The sequence below is a fragment of the Passer domesticus genome, chromosome 13, assembly GCF_036417665.1.
Source record: "Passer domesticus isolate bPasDom1 chromosome 13, bPasDom1.hap1, whole genome shotgun sequence".
Taxonomy (NCBI): Eukaryota; Metazoa; Chordata; class Aves; order Passeriformes; family Passeridae; genus Passer; species Passer domesticus.
Window position 1 is genome coordinate 17,565,583 of NC_087486.1, and position 17,735 is coordinate 17,583,317.

At 53.2% G+C, this 17,735-nt stretch overlaps 2 protein-coding genes and 1 long non-coding RNA gene across 5 annotated transcripts; all 3 read right to left on the bottom strand.

Moving 5' to 3' along the window:
• Positions 1-7,467: 7,467 nt before the first annotated feature.
• Positions 7,468-8,353, bottom strand: LOC135280352 (ring-infected erythrocyte surface antigen-like). 2 transcript variants are annotated; one of them, XR_010347341.1, is made up of 3 exons: positions 8,237-8,353; positions 7,904-8,126; positions 7,468-7,629 (listed from the first exon to the last, which is right to left on the bottom strand). XR_010347341.1 is itself a non-coding variant. In XM_064388172.1 (2 exons), the coding sequence occupies exons 1-2, from the start codon at positions 8,258-8,260 to the stop codon at positions 7,920-7,922; spliced, it is 231 nt and encodes a 76-aa protein (XP_064244242.1). In that variant the 5' UTR covers positions 8,261-8,353; the 3' UTR covers positions 7,854-7,919. The 2 variants fall into 2 exon arrangements, 1 of the variants encoding a protein (XP_064244242.1); XM_064388172.1 differs by lacking the exon at positions 7,468-7,629 and having other exon boundaries at positions 7,854-8,126.
• A 2,971-nt stretch (positions 8,354-11,324) lies between these two features.
• Positions 11,325-12,808, bottom strand: LOC135280328 (uncharacterized). Its single transcript, XR_010347330.1, has 3 exons — positions 12,671-12,808; positions 12,371-12,560; positions 11,325-12,108 (listed from the first exon to the last, which is right to left on the bottom strand). It is a non-coding gene; the product is annotated as an uncharacterized LOC135280328 (long non-coding RNA).
• A 2,418-nt stretch (positions 12,809-15,226) lies between these two features.
• LOC135280349 (ring-infected erythrocyte surface antigen-like) lies at positions 15,227-16,112 on the bottom strand. Of its 2 annotated transcripts, XR_010347338.1 has the most exons (3): positions 15,996-16,112; positions 15,663-15,885; positions 15,227-15,388 (listed from the first exon to the last, which is right to left on the bottom strand). XR_010347338.1 is itself a non-coding variant. In XM_064388163.1 (2 exons), exons 1-2 carry the CDS (start codon positions 16,017-16,019, stop codon positions 15,679-15,681), a joined length of 231 nt encoding a protein of 76 aa, XP_064244233.1. In that variant the 5' UTR covers positions 16,020-16,112; the 3' UTR covers positions 15,613-15,678. The 2 variants fall into 2 exon arrangements, 1 of the variants encoding a protein (XP_064244233.1); XM_064388163.1 differs by lacking the exon at positions 15,227-15,388 and having other exon boundaries at positions 15,613-15,885.
• Between the last annotated feature and the right edge of the window lie 1,623 nt (positions 16,113-17,735).

Genomic DNA, 17,735 nt, shown 5'->3' on the forward strand with positions numbered 1-17,735 from the left:
CCAGGGCTGGTGCTTGTGGCAGCACAATCCAGGCCCCCTGCGGGCAGCGTGTCCCTGAGCGGGGCCATCCAGCCCAGCCCCAGGCTGGCGTCAGGGCAGCCACTGTGTCTGTGGGCAGGGCATGGGGAGCATCTGCCTGTCTTACTTGTGGGGCTCCATCTTCATCCAAGGACCATGGGCTCCTCCTCAACCTTCTCGTCCACTTCGATCTCCTCAATGTTCTCTTCTTCATCCACTTCCATGTCCTCGATGTTTTCCTCCGCATCTACATCCATATCCTCAACCTGCTCTTTCACATCCACCTCCATCTTTTCATCCTCATTCTGCCTCATGTCCACTTCCATCTCCTCCACATTGTCTCTGATAGTCTGCAAGAGACAGCAAAATCTCACAGTGGGGTTCCTGTCCCACACCATCCTTTGCCACGTGGCTGCAGCCTGCTCAAGCAGGCTGCCACTTCCCTGGAATGGCACTGCACCTCCACTGGAGCAGCAGTGCTCATCCTGCTGGGGTTGGTGCTCCAGAGCAGGCGTCAGGAAAATCCCAGGCAGCAGCAGCAACAGCTGAATGCTGACGGGCAGAGTGCAGAGCGAGCGCCAACTGACCACTGGCAGCAGGCAGAGTGTCTGCTGTGGTCGTTTCCAGGTGCTGGACGTTCCACCTGGAACACTCTGGGAGCTGTGATGTCACAGAAGTTTCAGGGCCGCGCCACACTGGGAGATGGGCATGGAAGGATGATCAAATCCTTGAATGGTTTGGCTTGGAAGGGACCCTAAAGATCATCTGGTTCCAAGCTGAGCAAGCTGCCAGCACAGCAGGTTGTCTCGGCCCCTGTCCAAGCTGGCCTTGGATGTTCGTGGCCATGGGGTATGCACAGCCTCTCTGCACTGGTCCCAGTGTCAGGGACAAGCACCCTGACAGGAAAGAACTTCTTCCCGTCATCAAATGGATTCCAGCTCTTGCAGTTTCATCTCATTCCCCCTTGTTCTGTCACTTCAGTTCCTGGCGGAGAGTCCTCTCCCACTTCCCTGTGGGTCAGGCTGTTCCTGCAGGGTCACACATGTGGCTGAAGCTGCAGCCAGGAGAGAGAGAGAAGCCAAGCTGGCAGAGAGAGGAAATGGGGAAAGTCACACAAGAGATGAGCAAAGAAGGAAAATGTAAAGACATGCAAGGCATTGGGTTGGGTGGGCTGTGGGATTCATGACTTCTTTTAGAGGCCAGGTTCTCTGCTGCACTCAATGACTGTGTGATTGCGGCGTGTCCACAGTGAGCCCGTGTGAGCGAGCTGCACTGCCAGAGGCCGGAGCACACTTGCTTCAAGTGCTGATGAACGAGGCCAGAGACGGGTCTTTGTGTGGAACTCCAAACGCTGTGCATTGCCATGAAGAGTGTCCAGGGCCAGAGAGAAAATGAGGCTGGGGACTGAGGGTTTTATATGGGGGGGAGAAGGGGCGAAGCCAAGGCCAGCAGGCGACAAGAGAGGGAAGAACATTCTCTGGAGAGTAGATATAAGGAAAAAATGGCAGTTGAAGTGGGTGATGGCAACAAAAGCTGCAGATTGCAAGAGGCTGCAAGTGGCCATGGGTGAGAGCCTTGCATTCAGAGGGGTTTCTCTCTTTCACCTTGGTCCCCTTTGCCCTAAGGTATTACAGTTTCAATGAGAGGCCCCTGGGCCTCCACAAGTGCCCCCTTTTTGTTTTCAAGAATGAAAGCTTCTGCCATGGACTTTTGCAAGCGTTGAGCAAAACTGGATAAAATAAGCAACACAATGAATACAATGTCTCTGCTGCTGTAGAGACACAAGCATATACTCTCCCCCAAGTAATGAATGGGAAAGGGCCCATAATTTTTTTAGATTCAGGGTCTTTGATCAACACAGGTGGCTTTTCTTTTCACTGGGCTGCAGTGAAATTAAATGCCAATTGCCTGATGACTGGGGGAGTTGGCTCCATAAATGAGGTGTTGAAAAAGTTGAGCACATCAAGGGCCTTGGCCAGTGTCTCAATGGGAGATAATATGCGGACTCCCTGTCTCTGTTGATCAAGGATCCTTTGGATGGAAGAGTGGGCCCTCTGGACTATGGAGTGTCCTGTGGCAGAGTGTGGTATGGCTGTGACATGTTTTATAGCCCACTGGTCAGAAAATGGTTGGAATCAGTGGGAGGTATAAGAAGGACCATGATCAGTTTTGATTTCCTGTGGAACAGGGAAGGTGGAAAAAGCTAAAAAGGAACGTTTTATAGCACCTTTTGATTACTCACCAGCATGGGCAAAGGCGAAAACCGCAGCGTTGTCGGCGTCGATTCAGACGGGGATGTATTTTAGTCTCCCAAAGGGGGTTGGTGTGTGATGTGTGATTGCCCGATCTGGAGAGTCTTTAGTCCTCTTGGGTTGACTCCAGCTGTGACAGAAGCAAAGGCATGTTGCTGACAATTTGGGCAGGTGTTTGCCATGGATCTTGCCTGATCTTGGGTAATTTTAAAGATGCTGAGCGGTGCAGGAATGTTTGGATGGTAGAAGCGGTGGCGGATCCTAGCCTGGTCAAAAACATTCCATAGGGAGGTTTGGACAACCATTGCTGGGGCATCTGCTCTAGCATTGCCTACTATAAATGCAGGAAGGGTGGTATGAGACCTTGTGTACATGATATAGTGTGGGTGTTGTCTGTGGGACAAAAGAGAAATGAAAGGGGAAAGCAAATGCTCTAGTTGGGGTTAGAAATGTCTTTGAAAATGGAATTTTCGGCCCGCTGCACTAGGCCTTAGACATCTGCCGAATCAGTGATCAAATGAATAGGTTCTTTGAAAGTGGAGAAGGTCCAAAGGACTGCAGTCAATTCAGCAATTTGGGTAGGATGAGGATCCCCTGGCTTGGCTTTTGTCTCTTGAGCAATGCGGGCCCAGGGCAGTGCAGAGCAGGTTGGGAAGCAGAGCCCGGAGCCTTTGGAGGCTGCAAGGCTTAAACATCAGCCCCTGCAGCAGCCCAGATGCAGGTGCCACAGTTGCCAAGGCTGTCAAGGCCTTGAGAGTGGGAAGGTGGATTTTGCATCCCTGTGGCCTGATGGCGGCTCTGGAGCCAGGAGTGCCTGTGGCTGCAGCAGGAAGGGTGGCTGAAAGTTTCCTGCCTTGCTTTGGTGGCATGGCTGCAGGGATAACTGCAGTGAGAGCCCCCTCTGTGCTGGTGGCAGCTCAGCTCTTGGGGACGCCGCTGTGGCCCAGCCCAGGAGCAGCAGCAGTGCCCAGTGCCAGCAGTGGTGTCAGTGGGACCCCCTGTGCACAGGGACCCCCAGCCGTGGGGTGGCCGTGGCAGCAGCCCCAGGGAGCTCCAGCCCCGGGATCCCGGAACAAGTGGAAATCCCAACTGTGCAAACTCTGCCTGTGCCTCTTGGGTTTTCTTTGGTTGAGAGGATTTCGAGGTATGTTAGAAGTCTCTTTTTCTAACTTAGCTGTCGAAGGAAGAGTTGAGAAGTATGTGGTTCACGCTCTTACGGTTGATTTTTATGTTTTCTCTAAAACATTTTTTGTCTGGCCTGCTGAGGTTTGTTCAGCAGGGCTGCTTAAGGCACTCTTTTTGCCTCTCGGGTTGGTGTTATCTTTTATATTAAAAAGTGCGTATACTATGTTTAGAATAATGTTTTAATACCTATTACTTAAGTTAGATAGTGACTTTCTACTTGAAACCAATTTGTGGATGCTAACATCATCTTTCATGTGGATGCTAGGGAGAAGAAAGAGGAAGGACAGGGTACGCCCAAATTTTCTATCTTAGAACCTTTGACTTCTATGTAGAGAATTCCAGACTCTTTCGCACAAGGTTTAAAACCTCTTTGTACAGTGCTCTAAATGTTTTCCGTTAACTTTGTGATTACTATTACTAGACTATCTAAATTTTTGTGACTTTTAATTCTTGACATAAAGGTGGTAACTTGCTTTATGAGTTAAATTCAAAGGCACAGGGGTCTTTGGCTACATGCCAGGGTCTCCGAACCACCTGCCAGGGATTTAAAGCCCCCTGGCTGGGGCTGGAATCATTTAGGATGGTCAGGGGGACGTCCGGGTTTCTGACAGTGCCCAAAGGAATGAGAAAGAGAAGTGAAGTTTTATAAAGAAGTAGTATTTATTTGGCGAAGATCGGCAAACACGAGGATTTACAGAACACCTTTCATTACAACAATCCTTAGAACAACAACAAAAATCCACAGCACATATTTACATGGGATCCTATGGACTAACAATCTTCAAAATATATTGGCAGTGAACTACTAACCTAAGAACATATTTACAAAAATATTCTAACTTTTGAAACGTATATACACAGGCGTAATATGTACGGCCGTCATCTCCAGCAGTCCTGGAAGGAAGAAAGAAGCAAAGCTGGAGTCAGCTGCCAGCACTGGGCCCAGCTGGGCCCCAGGAGCTGGGACAGGGCTGGCAGGGCTGCTGTGGCCCCAGGCAAGTACAGGGCAGGCCAGGGCTGGTGCTTGTGCCAGCACAATCCAGGCCTCCTGCGGGCACCATGTCCCTGAGCGGGGCCATCCAGCCCAGCCCCAGCCTGGCGTCAGGGCAGCCACTGTGTCTGTGGGCAGGACATGGGGAGCATCTGCCTGTCTTACTTGTGGGGCTCCATCTTCATCCAAGGACCATGGGCTCCTCCTCATCCTTCTCGTCCACTTCCATCTCCTCGATGTCATCCTCCACATCTACTTCCATGTCCTCAACCTGCTCTTTCACATCCACCTCCATCTTTTCATCCTCATTCTGCCCCATGTCCACTTCCATCTCCTCCACATTGTCTCTGATAGTCTGCAAGAGACAGCACAATCTCACAGTGGGGTTCCTGTCCCACACCATCCTTTGCCACGTGGCTGCAGCCTGCTCAAGCAGGCTACCCCCTCCCTGGAATGGCACAGTACCTCCACTGGAGCAGCAGTGCTCATCCTGCTGGGGTTGGTGCTCCAGAGCAGGCGTCAGGAAAATCCCAGGCAGCAGCAGCAACAGCTGAGTGCTGACGGGCAGAGCGCAGAGCGAGCGACAACTGAGCGCTGGCAGCAGGCAGAGTGTCTGCTCTGCTGGTTTCCAGGTGCTGGACGTTCCACCTGGAACACTCTGGGAGCTGTGATGTCACAGAAGTTTCAGGGCCGCGCCACACTGGGAGATGGGCATGGAAGAATGATCAAATCCTTGAATGGTTTGGCTTGGAAGGGACCCTAAAGATCATCTGGTTCCAAGCTGAGCAAGCTGCCAGCACAGCAGGTTGCTGCGGCCCCAGTCCAGCCTGGCCTTGGATGTTCCTTGGCATGGGGTATGCACAGCCTCTCTGCACTGGTCCCAGTGTCAGGGACAAGCACCCTGACAGGAAAGAACTTCTTCCCATCATGGAATGGATTCCAGCTCTTGCAGTTTGATCCCATTCCTCCTTGTTCTGTCACTTCAGTTCCTGGCGGAGAGTCCTCTCCCACTTCCCTGTAGGTCAGGCTGTTCCTGCAGGGTCACACATGTGGCTGAAGCTGCAGGCAGGAGAGAGAGAAGCCAAGCTGCCAGCCAGAGCAAATGGGGAAAGTGACATGAAAGATGAGCAAAGAAGGAAAAAGTAGAGACATGCAAGGCATTGGGTTGGGTGGGCTGTGGGATTCATGCCTTTCATTAGAGGCCAGGTTCTCTGGTGCACTCAATGACTGTGTGATTGCGGCGTGTCCACAGTGAGCCCGTGTGAGCGAGCTGCACTCCCAGAGCCCAGAGCACACTTGCTTCAAGTGCTGATGAACGAGGCCAGAGACGGGTCTTTGTGTGGATCTCCAAACGCTGTGCATTGCGATGAAGAGGGTCCAGGGCCAGAGAGAAAATGAGGCTGGGGACTGAGGGTTTCATTCGCTGGGGAGAAGGGGTGAAGCACTGTAGTAAGCCAGGAGCAACAGGGGAGAAGAGAGGGGAGAACGTTCTCTGGAGAGTACATATAAGGTAAACACAAAGTTGATGATACCAAGAAAACCTGTTGCATCATCATGAGCCTGCAAATGTCCGAGGGCAAGATCATTGCATTCAGAGGGGAGTGTCTCACTTTGGTCATCTTTGCCCTGAGATATTAGAGTTCCAATGGCAGGCCCCTGGACCTCCACCAGACTGCCTCTTCCTGAGACTTCATTGCTGTGTTAGGAGCTCAGCAGTGCTGAAAGCAGAGCCCTGTCCTTTGGGATGGCAGTGGAAGTGGCCTGAGTGCACATTCAGAGCCACCTTCCAGGCTTCTGATGCCCCGACACCGCAAGGAAATTGGCAACGTGGCTTCTTTGAATGACATGTAGTCCTGTTTAATATCTGCAGCAAGTGGTGTGAAAGTGCTTTCTGAGGCTGCTCCTAGGGATCAGCTGTGAGGGGCTGAGGGCTGGCGTGAGCCCAGTGCTGTGTCCCACTGGGAGCAGCCCCACAGCCTCACGTGCACAGCAGGCAGTGCCAGAGGCCCTGGAGATCACAGCTGCCCTGCAGCCACCTTTGCAAAGGTGCTTTAAACATCAGCGGGTGCTGACTTTCCCCATGGAACCCTTGGTTCACTTCCTCTGGGGAATTTCTTTAGTCACGTATGTGGGATTTCCCACTGCCACCAGTGATGGGGATGCTCAGGGTGTGTGGGGCTTTGGGGGCAGCTGCCCGGGCAGGGGCTGAGCTGGGGGCCCTGTTGGGCCCATGGTCCCCAGCAGCAGCACCCACAGGGCCCAAAGCCTCCCACCCCCTGCCCAGCAGAGCCTGCCCTGTCTGTCCTGCTGTCACCCGAGTGGGGGACAGGAGCCAGTGGCCGCTGCCAGCAGTAGGAATGAGGGCAGGGTGAGGATCCCCTGGCTTGGCTTTTGTCTCTTGAGCAATGCGGGCCCAGGGCAGTGCAGAGCAGGCCCGGAAGCAGAGCCCGGAGCCTTTGGAGGCTGCAAGCCTTAAACATCAGCCCCTGCAGCAGCCCAGATGCAGGTGCCACAGTTGCCAAGGCTGCCGTGGCCTTGAGAGCGGGAAGGTGGATTTTGCATCCCTGTGGCCTGATGGCGGCTCTGGAGCCAGGAGTGGCTGTGGCTGCAGCAGGAAGGGTGGCTGAAAGTTTCCTGCCTTGCTTTGGTGGCATGGCTGCAGGGGCCAGTGCAGTGAGAGCCCCCTCTGTGCTGGTGGCAGCTCAGCTCTTGGGGATGCCGCTGTGCCCCAGCCCAGGAGCAGCAGCAGTGCCCAGTGCCAGCATTGGTGTCAGTGGGACCCCCTGTGCACAGGGACCCCCAGCCGTGGGGTGGCCGTGGCAGCAGCCCCAGGGAGCTCCAGCCCCGGGATCCCGGAACAAGTGGAAATCCCAAGTGTGCAAACGCTGCCTGTGCCCAAAGGAATGACAAAGAGAAGTGAGGTTTAAAAAGAAGCCGTATTTATTTGCCAAAGATTGCCAAACTCTAGGATTTACAGAGCACCTTTCATTACAACAATCCTTAGAACAACAACAACAACAATAACAATCTACAGGATTTATTTACATGGGATCCTAGGGACTAACAATCTTCAAAACATATTTACAGAGAGCTACTAACCTAAGAACATATTTACAAAAATCTTCTAACTATTCAAACATATATACACAGGCGTAATATCTCCAGCCATCATCTGCATCAGGCCTGGAAGAAAGGAAGAAGCAAAGCTGGACTCTGCTGCCAGCACGGGGCACAGCTGGGCTGGGAGCTGGGCCCCAGGGGCTGGGACAGGGCTGGCAGGGCTGCTGTGGCCCCAGGCAAGCGCAGGGCAGGCCAGGGCTGGTGCTTGTGGCAGCACAATCCAGGCCCCCTGCGGGCAGCGTGTCCCTGAGCGGGGCCATCCAGCCCAGCCCCAGCCTGGCGTCAGGGCAGCCACTGTGTCTGTGGGCAGGGCATGGGGAGCATCTGCCTGTCTTACTTGTGGGGCTCCATCTTCATCCAAGGACCATGGGCTCCTCCTCAACCTTCTCGTCCACTTCCATCTCCTCAATGTTCTCTTCTTCATCCACCTCCATGTCCTCGATGTTTTCCTCCGCATCTACATCCATGTCCTCAACCTGCTCTTTCACATCCACCTCCATCTTTTCATCCTCATTCTGCCCCATGTCCACTTCCATCTCCTCCACATTGTCTCTGATAGTCTGCAAGAGACAGCAAAATCTCACAGTGGGGTTCCTGTCCCACACCATCCTTTGCCACGTGGCTGCAGCCTGCTCAAGCAGGCTGCCACTTCCCTGGAATGGCACTGCACCTCCACTGGAGCAGCAGTGCTCATCCTGCTGGGGTTGGTGCTCCAGAGCAGGCGTCAGGAAAATCCCAGGCAGCAGCAGCAACAGCTGAATGCTGACGGGCAGAGTGCAGAGCGAGCGCCAACTGACCACTGGCAGCAGGCAGAGTGTCTGCTCTGCTGGTTTCCAGGTGCTGGACATTCCACCTGGAACACTCTGGGAGCTGTGATGTCACAGAAGTTTCAGGGCCGCGCCACACTGGGAGATGGGCATGGAAGGATGATCAAATCCTTGAATGGTTTGGCTTGGAAGGGACCCTAAAGATCATCTGGTTCCAAGCTGAGCAAGCTGCCAGCACAGCAGGTTGCTGCGGCCCCTGTCCAAGGTGGCCTTGGATGCTCCTTGGCATGGGGTATGCACAGCCTCTCTGCACTGGTCCCAGTGTCAGGGACAAGCACCCTGACAGGAAAGAACTTCTTCCCGTCATCAAATGGATTCCAGCTCTTGCAGTTTCATCCCATTCCCCCTTGTTCTGTCACTTCAGTTCCTGGCGGAGAGTCCTCTCCCACTTCCCTGTGGGTCAGGCTGTTCCTGCAGGGTCACACATGTGGCTGAAGCTGCAGGCAGGAGAGAGAGAAGCCAAGGTCCCAGAGAGAGGAAATGGGGAAAGTCACACGAGAGATGAGCAAAGAAGGAAAATGTAAAGACATGCAAGGCATTGGCTTGGGTGGGCTGCGGGATTCATGACTTCTTTTAGAGGCCAGCTTCTCTGGTGCACTCAATGACTGTGTGATTGCGGCGTGTCCACAGTGAGCCCGTGTGAGCGAGCTGCACTGCCAGAGGCCGGAGCACACTTGCTTCAAGTGCTGATGAACGAGGCCAGAGACGGGTCTTTGTGTGGAACTCCAAACGCTGTGCATTGCCATGAAGAGGGTCCAGGGCCAGAGAGAAAATGACGCTGGGGACTGAGGGTTTTATAAGGGGGGGAGAAGGGGCGAAGCCAGGGCCTGCAGGCGACAAGAGAGGGAAGAACATTCTCTGGAGAGTAGATATAAGGAAAAAATGGCAGTTGAAGTGGGTGATGGCAACAAAAGCTGCAGATTGCAAGAGCCTGCAAGTGGCCATGGGTGAGAGCCCTGCATTCAGAGGGGTTTCTCTGTTTCACCTTGGTCCCCTTTGCCCTAAGGTATTACAGTTTCAATGAGAGGCCCCTGGGCCTCCACAAGTGCCCCCTTTTTGTTTTCAAGAATGAAAGCTTCTGCCATGGACTTTTGCAAGCGTTGAGCAAAACTGGATAAAATAAGCAACACAATGAATACAATGTCTCTGCTGCTGTAGAGACACAAGCATATCCTCTCCCCCAAGTAATGAATGGGAAAGGGCCCATAATTTTTTTAGATTCAGGGTCTTTGATCAACACAGGTGGCTTTTCTTTTCACTGGGCTGCAGTGAAATTAAATGCCAATCGCCTGATGACTGGGGGAGTTGGCTCCATAAATGAGGTGTTGAAAAAGTTGAGCACATCAAGGGCCTTGGCCAGTGTCTCAATGGGAGATAATATGCGGACTCCCTGTCTCTGTTGATCAAGGATCCTTTGGATGGAAGAGTGGGCCCTCTGGACTATGGAGTGTCCTGTGGCAGAGTGTGGTATGGCTGTGACATGTTTTATAGCCCACTGGTCAGAAAATGGTTGGAATCAGTGGGAGGTATAAGCAGGACCATGATCAGTTTTGATTTCCTGTGGAACAGGGAAGGTGGAAAAAGCTAAAAAGGAACGTTTTATAGCACCTTTTGATTACTCACCAGCATGGGCAAAGGCGAAAACCGCAGCGTTGTCGGCGTCGATTCAGACGGGGATGTATTTTAGTCTCCCAACGGGGGTTGGTGTGTGATGTGTGATTGCCCGATCTGGAGAGTCTTTAGTCCTCTTGGGTTGACTCCAGCTGTGACAGAAGCAAAGGCATGTTGCTGACAATTTGGGCAGGTGTTTGCCATGGATCTTGCCTGATCTTGGGTAATTTTAAAGATGCTGAGCGGTGCAGGAATGTTTGGATGGTAGAAGCGGTGGCGGATCCTAGCCTGGTCAAAAACATTCCATAGGGAGGTTTGGACAACCATTGCTGGGGCATCTGCTTTAGCATTGCCTACTATAAATGCAGGAAGGGTGGTATGAGACCTTGTGTACATGATATAGTGTGGGTGTTGTCTGTGGGACAAAAGAGAAATGGAAGGGGAAAGCAAATGCTCTAGTTGGGGTTAGAAATGTCTTTGAAAATGGAATTTTCGGCCCGCTGCACTAGGCCTTAGACATCTGCCGAATCAGTGATCAAATGAATAGGTTCTTTGAAAGTGGAGAAGGTCCAAAGGACTGCAGTCAATTCAGCAGTTTGGGTAGGATGAGGATCCCCTGGCTTGGCTTTTGTCTCTTGAGCAATGCGGGCCCAGGGCAGTGCAGAGCAGGTTGGGAAGCAGAGCCCAGAGCCTTTGGAGGCTGCAAGCCTTAAACATCAGCCCCTGCAGCAGCCCAGATGCAGGTGCCACAGTTGCCAAGGCTGTCAAGGCCTTGAGAGCGGGAAGGTGGATTTTGCATCCCTGTGGCCTGATGGCGGCTCTGGAGCCAGGAGTCCCTGTGGCTGCAGCAGGAAGGGTGGCTGAAAGTTTCCTGCCTTGCTTTGGTGGCATGGCTGCAGGGGCCAGTGCAGTGAGAGCCCCCTCTGTGCTGGTGGCAGCTCAGCTCTTGGGGACGCCGCTGTGGCCCAGCCCAGGAGCAGCAGCAGTGCCCAGTGCCAGCAGTGGTGTCAGTGGGACCCCCTGTGCACAGGGACCCCCAGCCGTGGGGTGGCCGTGGCAGCAGCCCCAGGGAGCTCCAGCCCCGGGATCCCGGAACAAGTGGAAATCCCAACTGTGCAAACTCTGCCTGTGCCTCTTGGGTTTTCTTTGGTTGAGAGGATTTCGAGGTATGTTAGAAGTCTCTTTTTCTAACTTAGCTGTCGAAGGAAGAGTTGAGAAGTATGTGGTTCACGCTCTTACGGTTGATTTTTATGTTTTCTCTAAAACATTTTTTGTCTGGCCTGCTGAGGTTTGTTCAGCAGGGCTGCTTAAGGCACTCTTTTTGCCTCTCGGGTTGGTGTTATCTTTTATATTAAAAAGTGCGTATACTATGTTTAGAATAATGTTTTAATACCTATTACTTAAGTTAGATAGTGACTTTCTACTTGAAACCAATTTGTGGATGCTAACATCATCTTTCATGTGGATGCTAGGGAGAAGAAAGAGGAAGGACAGGGTACGCCCAAATTTTCTATCTTAGAACCTTTGACTTCTATGTAGAGAATTCCAGACTCTTTCGCACAAGGTTTAAAACCTCTTTGTACAGTGCTCTAAATGTTTTCCGTTAACTTTGTGATTACTATTACTAGACTATCTAAATTTTTGTGACTTTTAATTCTTGACATAAAGGTGGTAACTTGCTTTATGAGTTAAATTCAAAGGCACAGGGGTCTTTGGCTACATGCCAGGGTCTCCGAACCACCTGCCAGGGATTTAAAGCCCCCTGGCTGGGGCTGGAATCATTTAGGATGGTCAGGGGGACGTCCGGGTTTCTGACAGTGCCCAAAGGAATGAGAAAGAGAAGTGAAGTTTTATAAAGAAGTAGTATTTATTTGGCGAAGATCGGCAAACACGAGGATTTACAGAACACCTTTCATTACAACAATCCTTAGAACAACAACAACAACAATCCACAGCACATATTTACATGGGATCCTATGGACTAACAATCTTCAAAACATATTGGCAGTGAACTACTAACCTAAGAACATATTTACAAAAATATTCTAACTTTTGAAACGTATATACACAGGCGTAATATGTACGGCCGTCATCTCCAGCAGTCCTGGAAGGAAGAAAGAAGCAAAGCTGGAGTCAGCTGCCAGCACTGGGCCCAGCTGGGCCCCAGGAGCTGGGACAGGGCTGGCAGGGCTGCTGTGGCCCCAGGCAAGTACAGGGCAGGCCAGGGCTGGTGCTTGTGCCAGCACAATCCAGGCCTCCTGCGGGCACCATGTCCCTGAGCAGGGCCATCCAGCCCAGCCCCAGCCTGGCGTCAGGGCAGCCACTGTGTCTGTGGGCAGGACATGGGGAGCATCTGCCTGTCTTACTTGTGGGGCTCCATCTTCATCCAAGGACCATGGGCTCCTCCTCATCCTTCTCGTCCACTTCCATCTCCTCGATGTCATCCTCCACATCTACTTCCATGTCCTCAACCTGCTCTTTCACATCCACCTCCATCTTTTCATCCTCATTCTGCCCCATGTCCACTTCCATCTCCTCCACATTGTCTCTGATAGTCTGCAAGAGACAGCACAATCTCACAGTGGGGTTCCTGTCCCACACCATCCATTGCCACGTGGCTGCAGCCTGCTCAAGCAGGCTACCCCCTCCCTGGAATGGCACAGTACCTCCACTGGAGCAGCAGTGCTCATCCTGCTGGGGTTGGTGCTCCAGAGCAGGCGTCAGGAAAATCCCAGGCAGCAGCAGCAACAGCTGAGTGCTGACGGGCAGAGCGCAGAGCGAGCGACAACTGAGCGCTGGCAGCAGGCAGAGTGTCTGCTCTGCTGGTTTCCAGGTGCTGGACGTTCCACCTGGAACACTCTGGGAGCTGTGATGTCACAGAAGTTTCAGGGCCGCGCCACACTGGGAGATGGGCATGGAAGAATGATCAAATCCTTGAATGGTTTGGCTTGGAAGGGACCCTAAAGATCATCTGGTTCCAAGCTGAGCAAGCTGCCAGCACAGCAGGTTGCTGCGGCCCCAGTCCAGCCTGGCCTTGGATGTTCCTTGGCATGGGGTATGCACAGCCTCTCTGCACTGGTCCCAGTGTCAGGGACAAGCACCCTGACAGGAAAGAACTTCTTCCCATCATGGAATGGATTCCAGCTCTTGCAGTTTGATCCCATTCCTCCTTGTTCTGTCACTTCAGTTCCTGGCGGAGAGTCCTCTCCCACTTCCCTGTAGGTCAGGCTGTTCCTGCAGGGTCACACATGTGGCTGAAGCTGCAGGCAGGAGAGAGAGAAGCCAAGCTGCCAGCCAGAGCAAATGGGGAAAGTGACATGAAAGATGAGCAAAGAAGGAAAAAGTAGAGACATGCAAGGCATTGGGTTGGGTGGGCTGTGGGATTCATGCCTTTCATTAGAGGCCAGGTTCTCTGGTGCACTCAATGACTGTGTGATTGCGGCGTGTCCACAGTGAGCCCGTGTGAGCGAGCTGCACTCCCAGAGCCCAGAGCACACTTGCTTCAAGTGCTGATGAACGAGGCCAGAGACGGGTCTTTGTGTGGATCTCCAAACGCTGTGCATTGCGATGAAGAGGGTCCAGGGCCAGAGAGAAAATGAGGCTGGGGACTGAGGGTTTCATTCGCTGGGGAGAAGGGGTGAAGCACTGTAGTAAGCCAGGAGCAACAGGGGAGAAGAGAGGGGAGAACGTTCTCTGGAGAGTACATATAAGGTAAACACAAAGTTGATGATACCAAGAAAACCTGTTGCATCATCATGAGCCTGCAAATGTCCGAGGGCAAGATCATTGCATTCAGAGGGGAGTGTCTCACTTTGGTCATCTTTGCCCTGAGATATTAGAGTTCCAATGGCAGGCCCCTGGACCTCCACCAGACTGCCTCTTCCTGAGACTTCATTGCTGTGTTAGGAGCTCAGCAGTGCTGAAAGCAGAGCCCTGTCCTTTGGGATGGCAGTGGAAGTGGCCTGAGTGCACATTCAGAGCCACCTTCCAGGCTTCTGATGCCCCGACACCGCAAGGAAATTGGCAACGTGGCTTCTTTGAATGACATGTAGTCCTGTTTAATATCTGCAGCAAGTGGTGTGAAAGTGCTTTCTGAGGCTGCTCCTAGGGATCAGCTGTGAGGGGCTGAGGGCTGGCGTGAGCCCAGTGCTGTGTCCCACTGGGAGCAGCCCCACAGCCTCACGTGCACAGCAGGCAGTGCCAGAGGCCCTGGAGATCACAGCTGCCCTGCAGCCACCTTTGCAAAGGTGCTTTAAACATCAGCGGGTGCTGACTTTCCCCATGGAACCCTTGGTTCACTTCCTCTGGGGAATTTCTTTAGTCACGTATGTGGGATTTCCCACTGCCACCAGTGATGGGGATGCTCAGGGTGTGTGGGGCTTTGGGGGCAGCTGCCCGGGCAGGGGCTGAGCTGGGGGCCCTGTTGGGCCCATGGTCCCCAGCAGCAGCACCCACAGGGCCCAAAGCCTCCCACCCCCTGCCCAGCAGAGCCTGCCCTGTCTGTCCTGCTGTCACCCGAGTGGGGGACAGGAGCCAGTGGCCGCTGCCAGCAGTAGGAATGAGGGCAGGGTGAGGATCCCCTGGCTTGGCTTTTGTCTCTTGAGCAATGCGGGCCCAGGGCAGTGCAGAGCAGGCCCGGAAGCAGAGCCCGGAGCCTTTGGAGGCTGCAAGCCTTAAACATCAGCCCCTGCAGCAGCCCAGATGCAGGTGCCACAGTTGCCAAGGCTGCCGTGGCCTTGAGAGCGGGAAGGTGGATTTTGCATCCCTGTGGCCTGATGGCGGCTCTGGAGCCAGGAGTGGCTGTGGCTGCAGCAGGAAGGGTGGCTGAAAGTTTCCTGCCTTGCTTTGGTGGCATGGCTGCAGGGGCCAGTGCAGTGAGAGCCCCCTCTGTGCTGGTGGCAGCTCAGCTCTTGGGGATGCCGCTGTGCCCCAGCCCAGGAGCAGCAGCAGTGCCCAGTGCCAGCATTGGTGTCAGTGGGACCCCCTGTGCACAGGGACCCCCAGCCGTGGGGTGGCCGTGGCAGCAGCCCCAGGGAGCTCCAGCCCCGGGATCCCGGAACAAGTGGAAATCCCAACTGTGCAAACGCTGCCTGTGCCCAAAGGAATGACAAAGAGAAGTGAGGTTTAAAAAGAAGCCGTATTTATTTGCCAAAGATTGCCAAACTCTAGGATTTACAGAGCACCTTTCATTACAACAATCCTTAGAACAACAACAACAACAATAACAATCTACAGGATTTATTTACATGGGATCCTAGGGACTAACAATCTTCAAAACATATTTACAGAGAGCTACTAACCTAAGAACATATTTACAAAAATCTTCTAACTATTCAAACATATATACACAGGCGTAATATCTCCAGCCATCATCTGCATCAGGCCTGGAAGAAAGGAAGAAGCAAAGCTGGACTCTGCTGCCAGCACGGGGCACAGCTGGGCTGGGAGCTGGGCCCCAGGGGCTGGGACAGGGCTGGCAGGGCTGCTGTGGCCCCAGGCAAGCGCAGGGCAGGCCAGGGCTGGTGCTTGTGGCAGCACAATCCAGGCCCCCTGCGGGCAGCGTGTCCCTGAGCGGGGCCATCCAGCCCAGCCCCAGCCTGGCGTCAGGGCAGCCACTGTGTCTGTGGGCAGGGCATGGGGAGCATCTGCCTGTCTTACTTGTGGGGCTCCATCTTCATCCAAGGACCATGGGCTCCTCCTCAACCTTCTCGTCCACTTCCATCTCCTCAATGTTCTCTTCTTCATCCACCTCCATGTCCTCGATGTTTTCCTCCGCATCTACATCCATGTCCTCAACCTGCTCTTTCACATCCACCTCCATCTTTTCATCCTCATTCTGCCCCATGTCCACTTCCATCTCCTCCACATTGTCTCTGATAGTCTGCAAGAGACAGCAAAATCTCACAGTGGGGTTCCTGTCCCACACCATCCTTTGCCACGTGGCTGCAGCCTGCTCAAGCAGGCTGCCACTTCCCTGGAATGGCACTGCACCTCCACTGGAGCAGCAGTGCTCATCCTGCTGGGGTTGGTGCTCCAGAGCAGGCGTCAGGAAAATCCCAGGCAGCAGCAGCAACAGCTGAATGCTGACGGGCAGAGTGCAGAGCGAGCGCCAACTGACCACTGGCAGCAGGCAGAGTGTCTGCTCTGCTGGTTTCCAGGTGCTGGACATTCCACCTGGAACACTCTGGGAGCTGTGATGTCACAGAAGTTTCAGGGCCGCGCCACACTGGGAGATGGGCATGGAAGGATGATCAAATCCTTGAATGGTTTGGCTTGGAAGGGACCCTAAAGATCATCTGGTTCCAAGCTGAGCAAGCTGCCAGCACAGCAGGTTGCTGCGGCCCCTGTCCAAGGTGGCCTTGGATGCTCCTTGGCATGGGGTATGCACAGCCTCTCTGCACTGGTCCCAGTGTCAGGGACAAGCACCCTGACAGGAAAGAACTTCTTCCCGTCATCAAATGGATTCCAGCTCTTGCAGTTTCATCCCATTCCCCCTTGTTCTGTCACTTCAGTTCCTGGCGGAGAGTCCTCTCCCACTTCCCTGTGGGTCAGGCTGTTCCTGCAGGGTCACACATGTGGCTGAAGCTGCAGGCAGGAGAGAGAGAAGCCAAGGTCCCAGAGAGAGGAAATGGGGAAAGTCACACGAGAGATGAGCAAAGAAGGAAAATGTAAAGACATGCAAGGCATTGGCTTGGGTGGGCTGCGGGATTCATGACTTCTTTTAGAGGCCAGCTTCTCTGGTGCACTCAATGACTGTGTGATTGCGGCGTGTCCACAGTGAGCCCGTGTGAGCGAGCTGCACTGCCAGAGGCCGGAGCACACTTGCTTCAAGTGCTGATGAACGAGGCCAGAGACGCGTCTTTGTGTGGAACTCCAAACGCTGTGCATTGCCATGAAGAGGGTCCAGGGCCAGAGAGAAAATGACGCTGGGGACTGAGGGTTTTATAAGGGGGAGAGAAGGGGCGAAGCCAAGGCCTGCAGGCGACAAGAGAGGGAAGAACATTCTCTGGAGAGTAGATATAAGGAAAAAATGGCAGTTGAAGTGGGTGATGGCAACAAAAGCTGCAGATTGCAAGAGGCTGCAAGTGGCCATGGGTGAGAGCCCTGCATTCAGAGGGGTTTCTCTCTTTCACCTTGGTCCCCTTTGCCCTAAGGTATTACAGTTTCAATGAGAGGCCCCTGGGCCTCCACAAGTGCCCCCTTTTTGTTTTCAAGAATGAAAGCTTCTGCCATGGACTTTTGCAAGCGTTGAGCAAAACTGGATAAAATAAGCAACACAATGAATACAATGTCTCTGCTGCTGTAGAGACACAAGCATATCCTCTCCCCCAAGTAATGAATGGGAAAGGGCCCATAATTTTTTTAGATTCAGGGTCTTTGATCAACACAGGTGGCTTTTCTTTTCACTGGGCTGCAGTGAAATTAAATGCCAATCGCCTGATGACTGGGGGAGTTGGCTCCATAAATGAGGTGTTGAAAAAGTTGAGCACATCAAGGGCCTTGGCCAGTGTCTCAATGGGAGATAATATGCGGACTCCCTGTCTCTGTTGATCAAGGATCCTTTGGATGGAAGAGTGGGCCCTCTGGACTATGGAGTGTCCTGTGGCAGAGTGTGGTATGGCTGTGACATGTTTTATAGCCCACTGGTCAGAAAATGGTTGGAATCAGTGGGAGGTATAAGCAGGACCATGATCAGTTTTGATTTCCTGTGGAACAGGGAAGGTGGAAAAA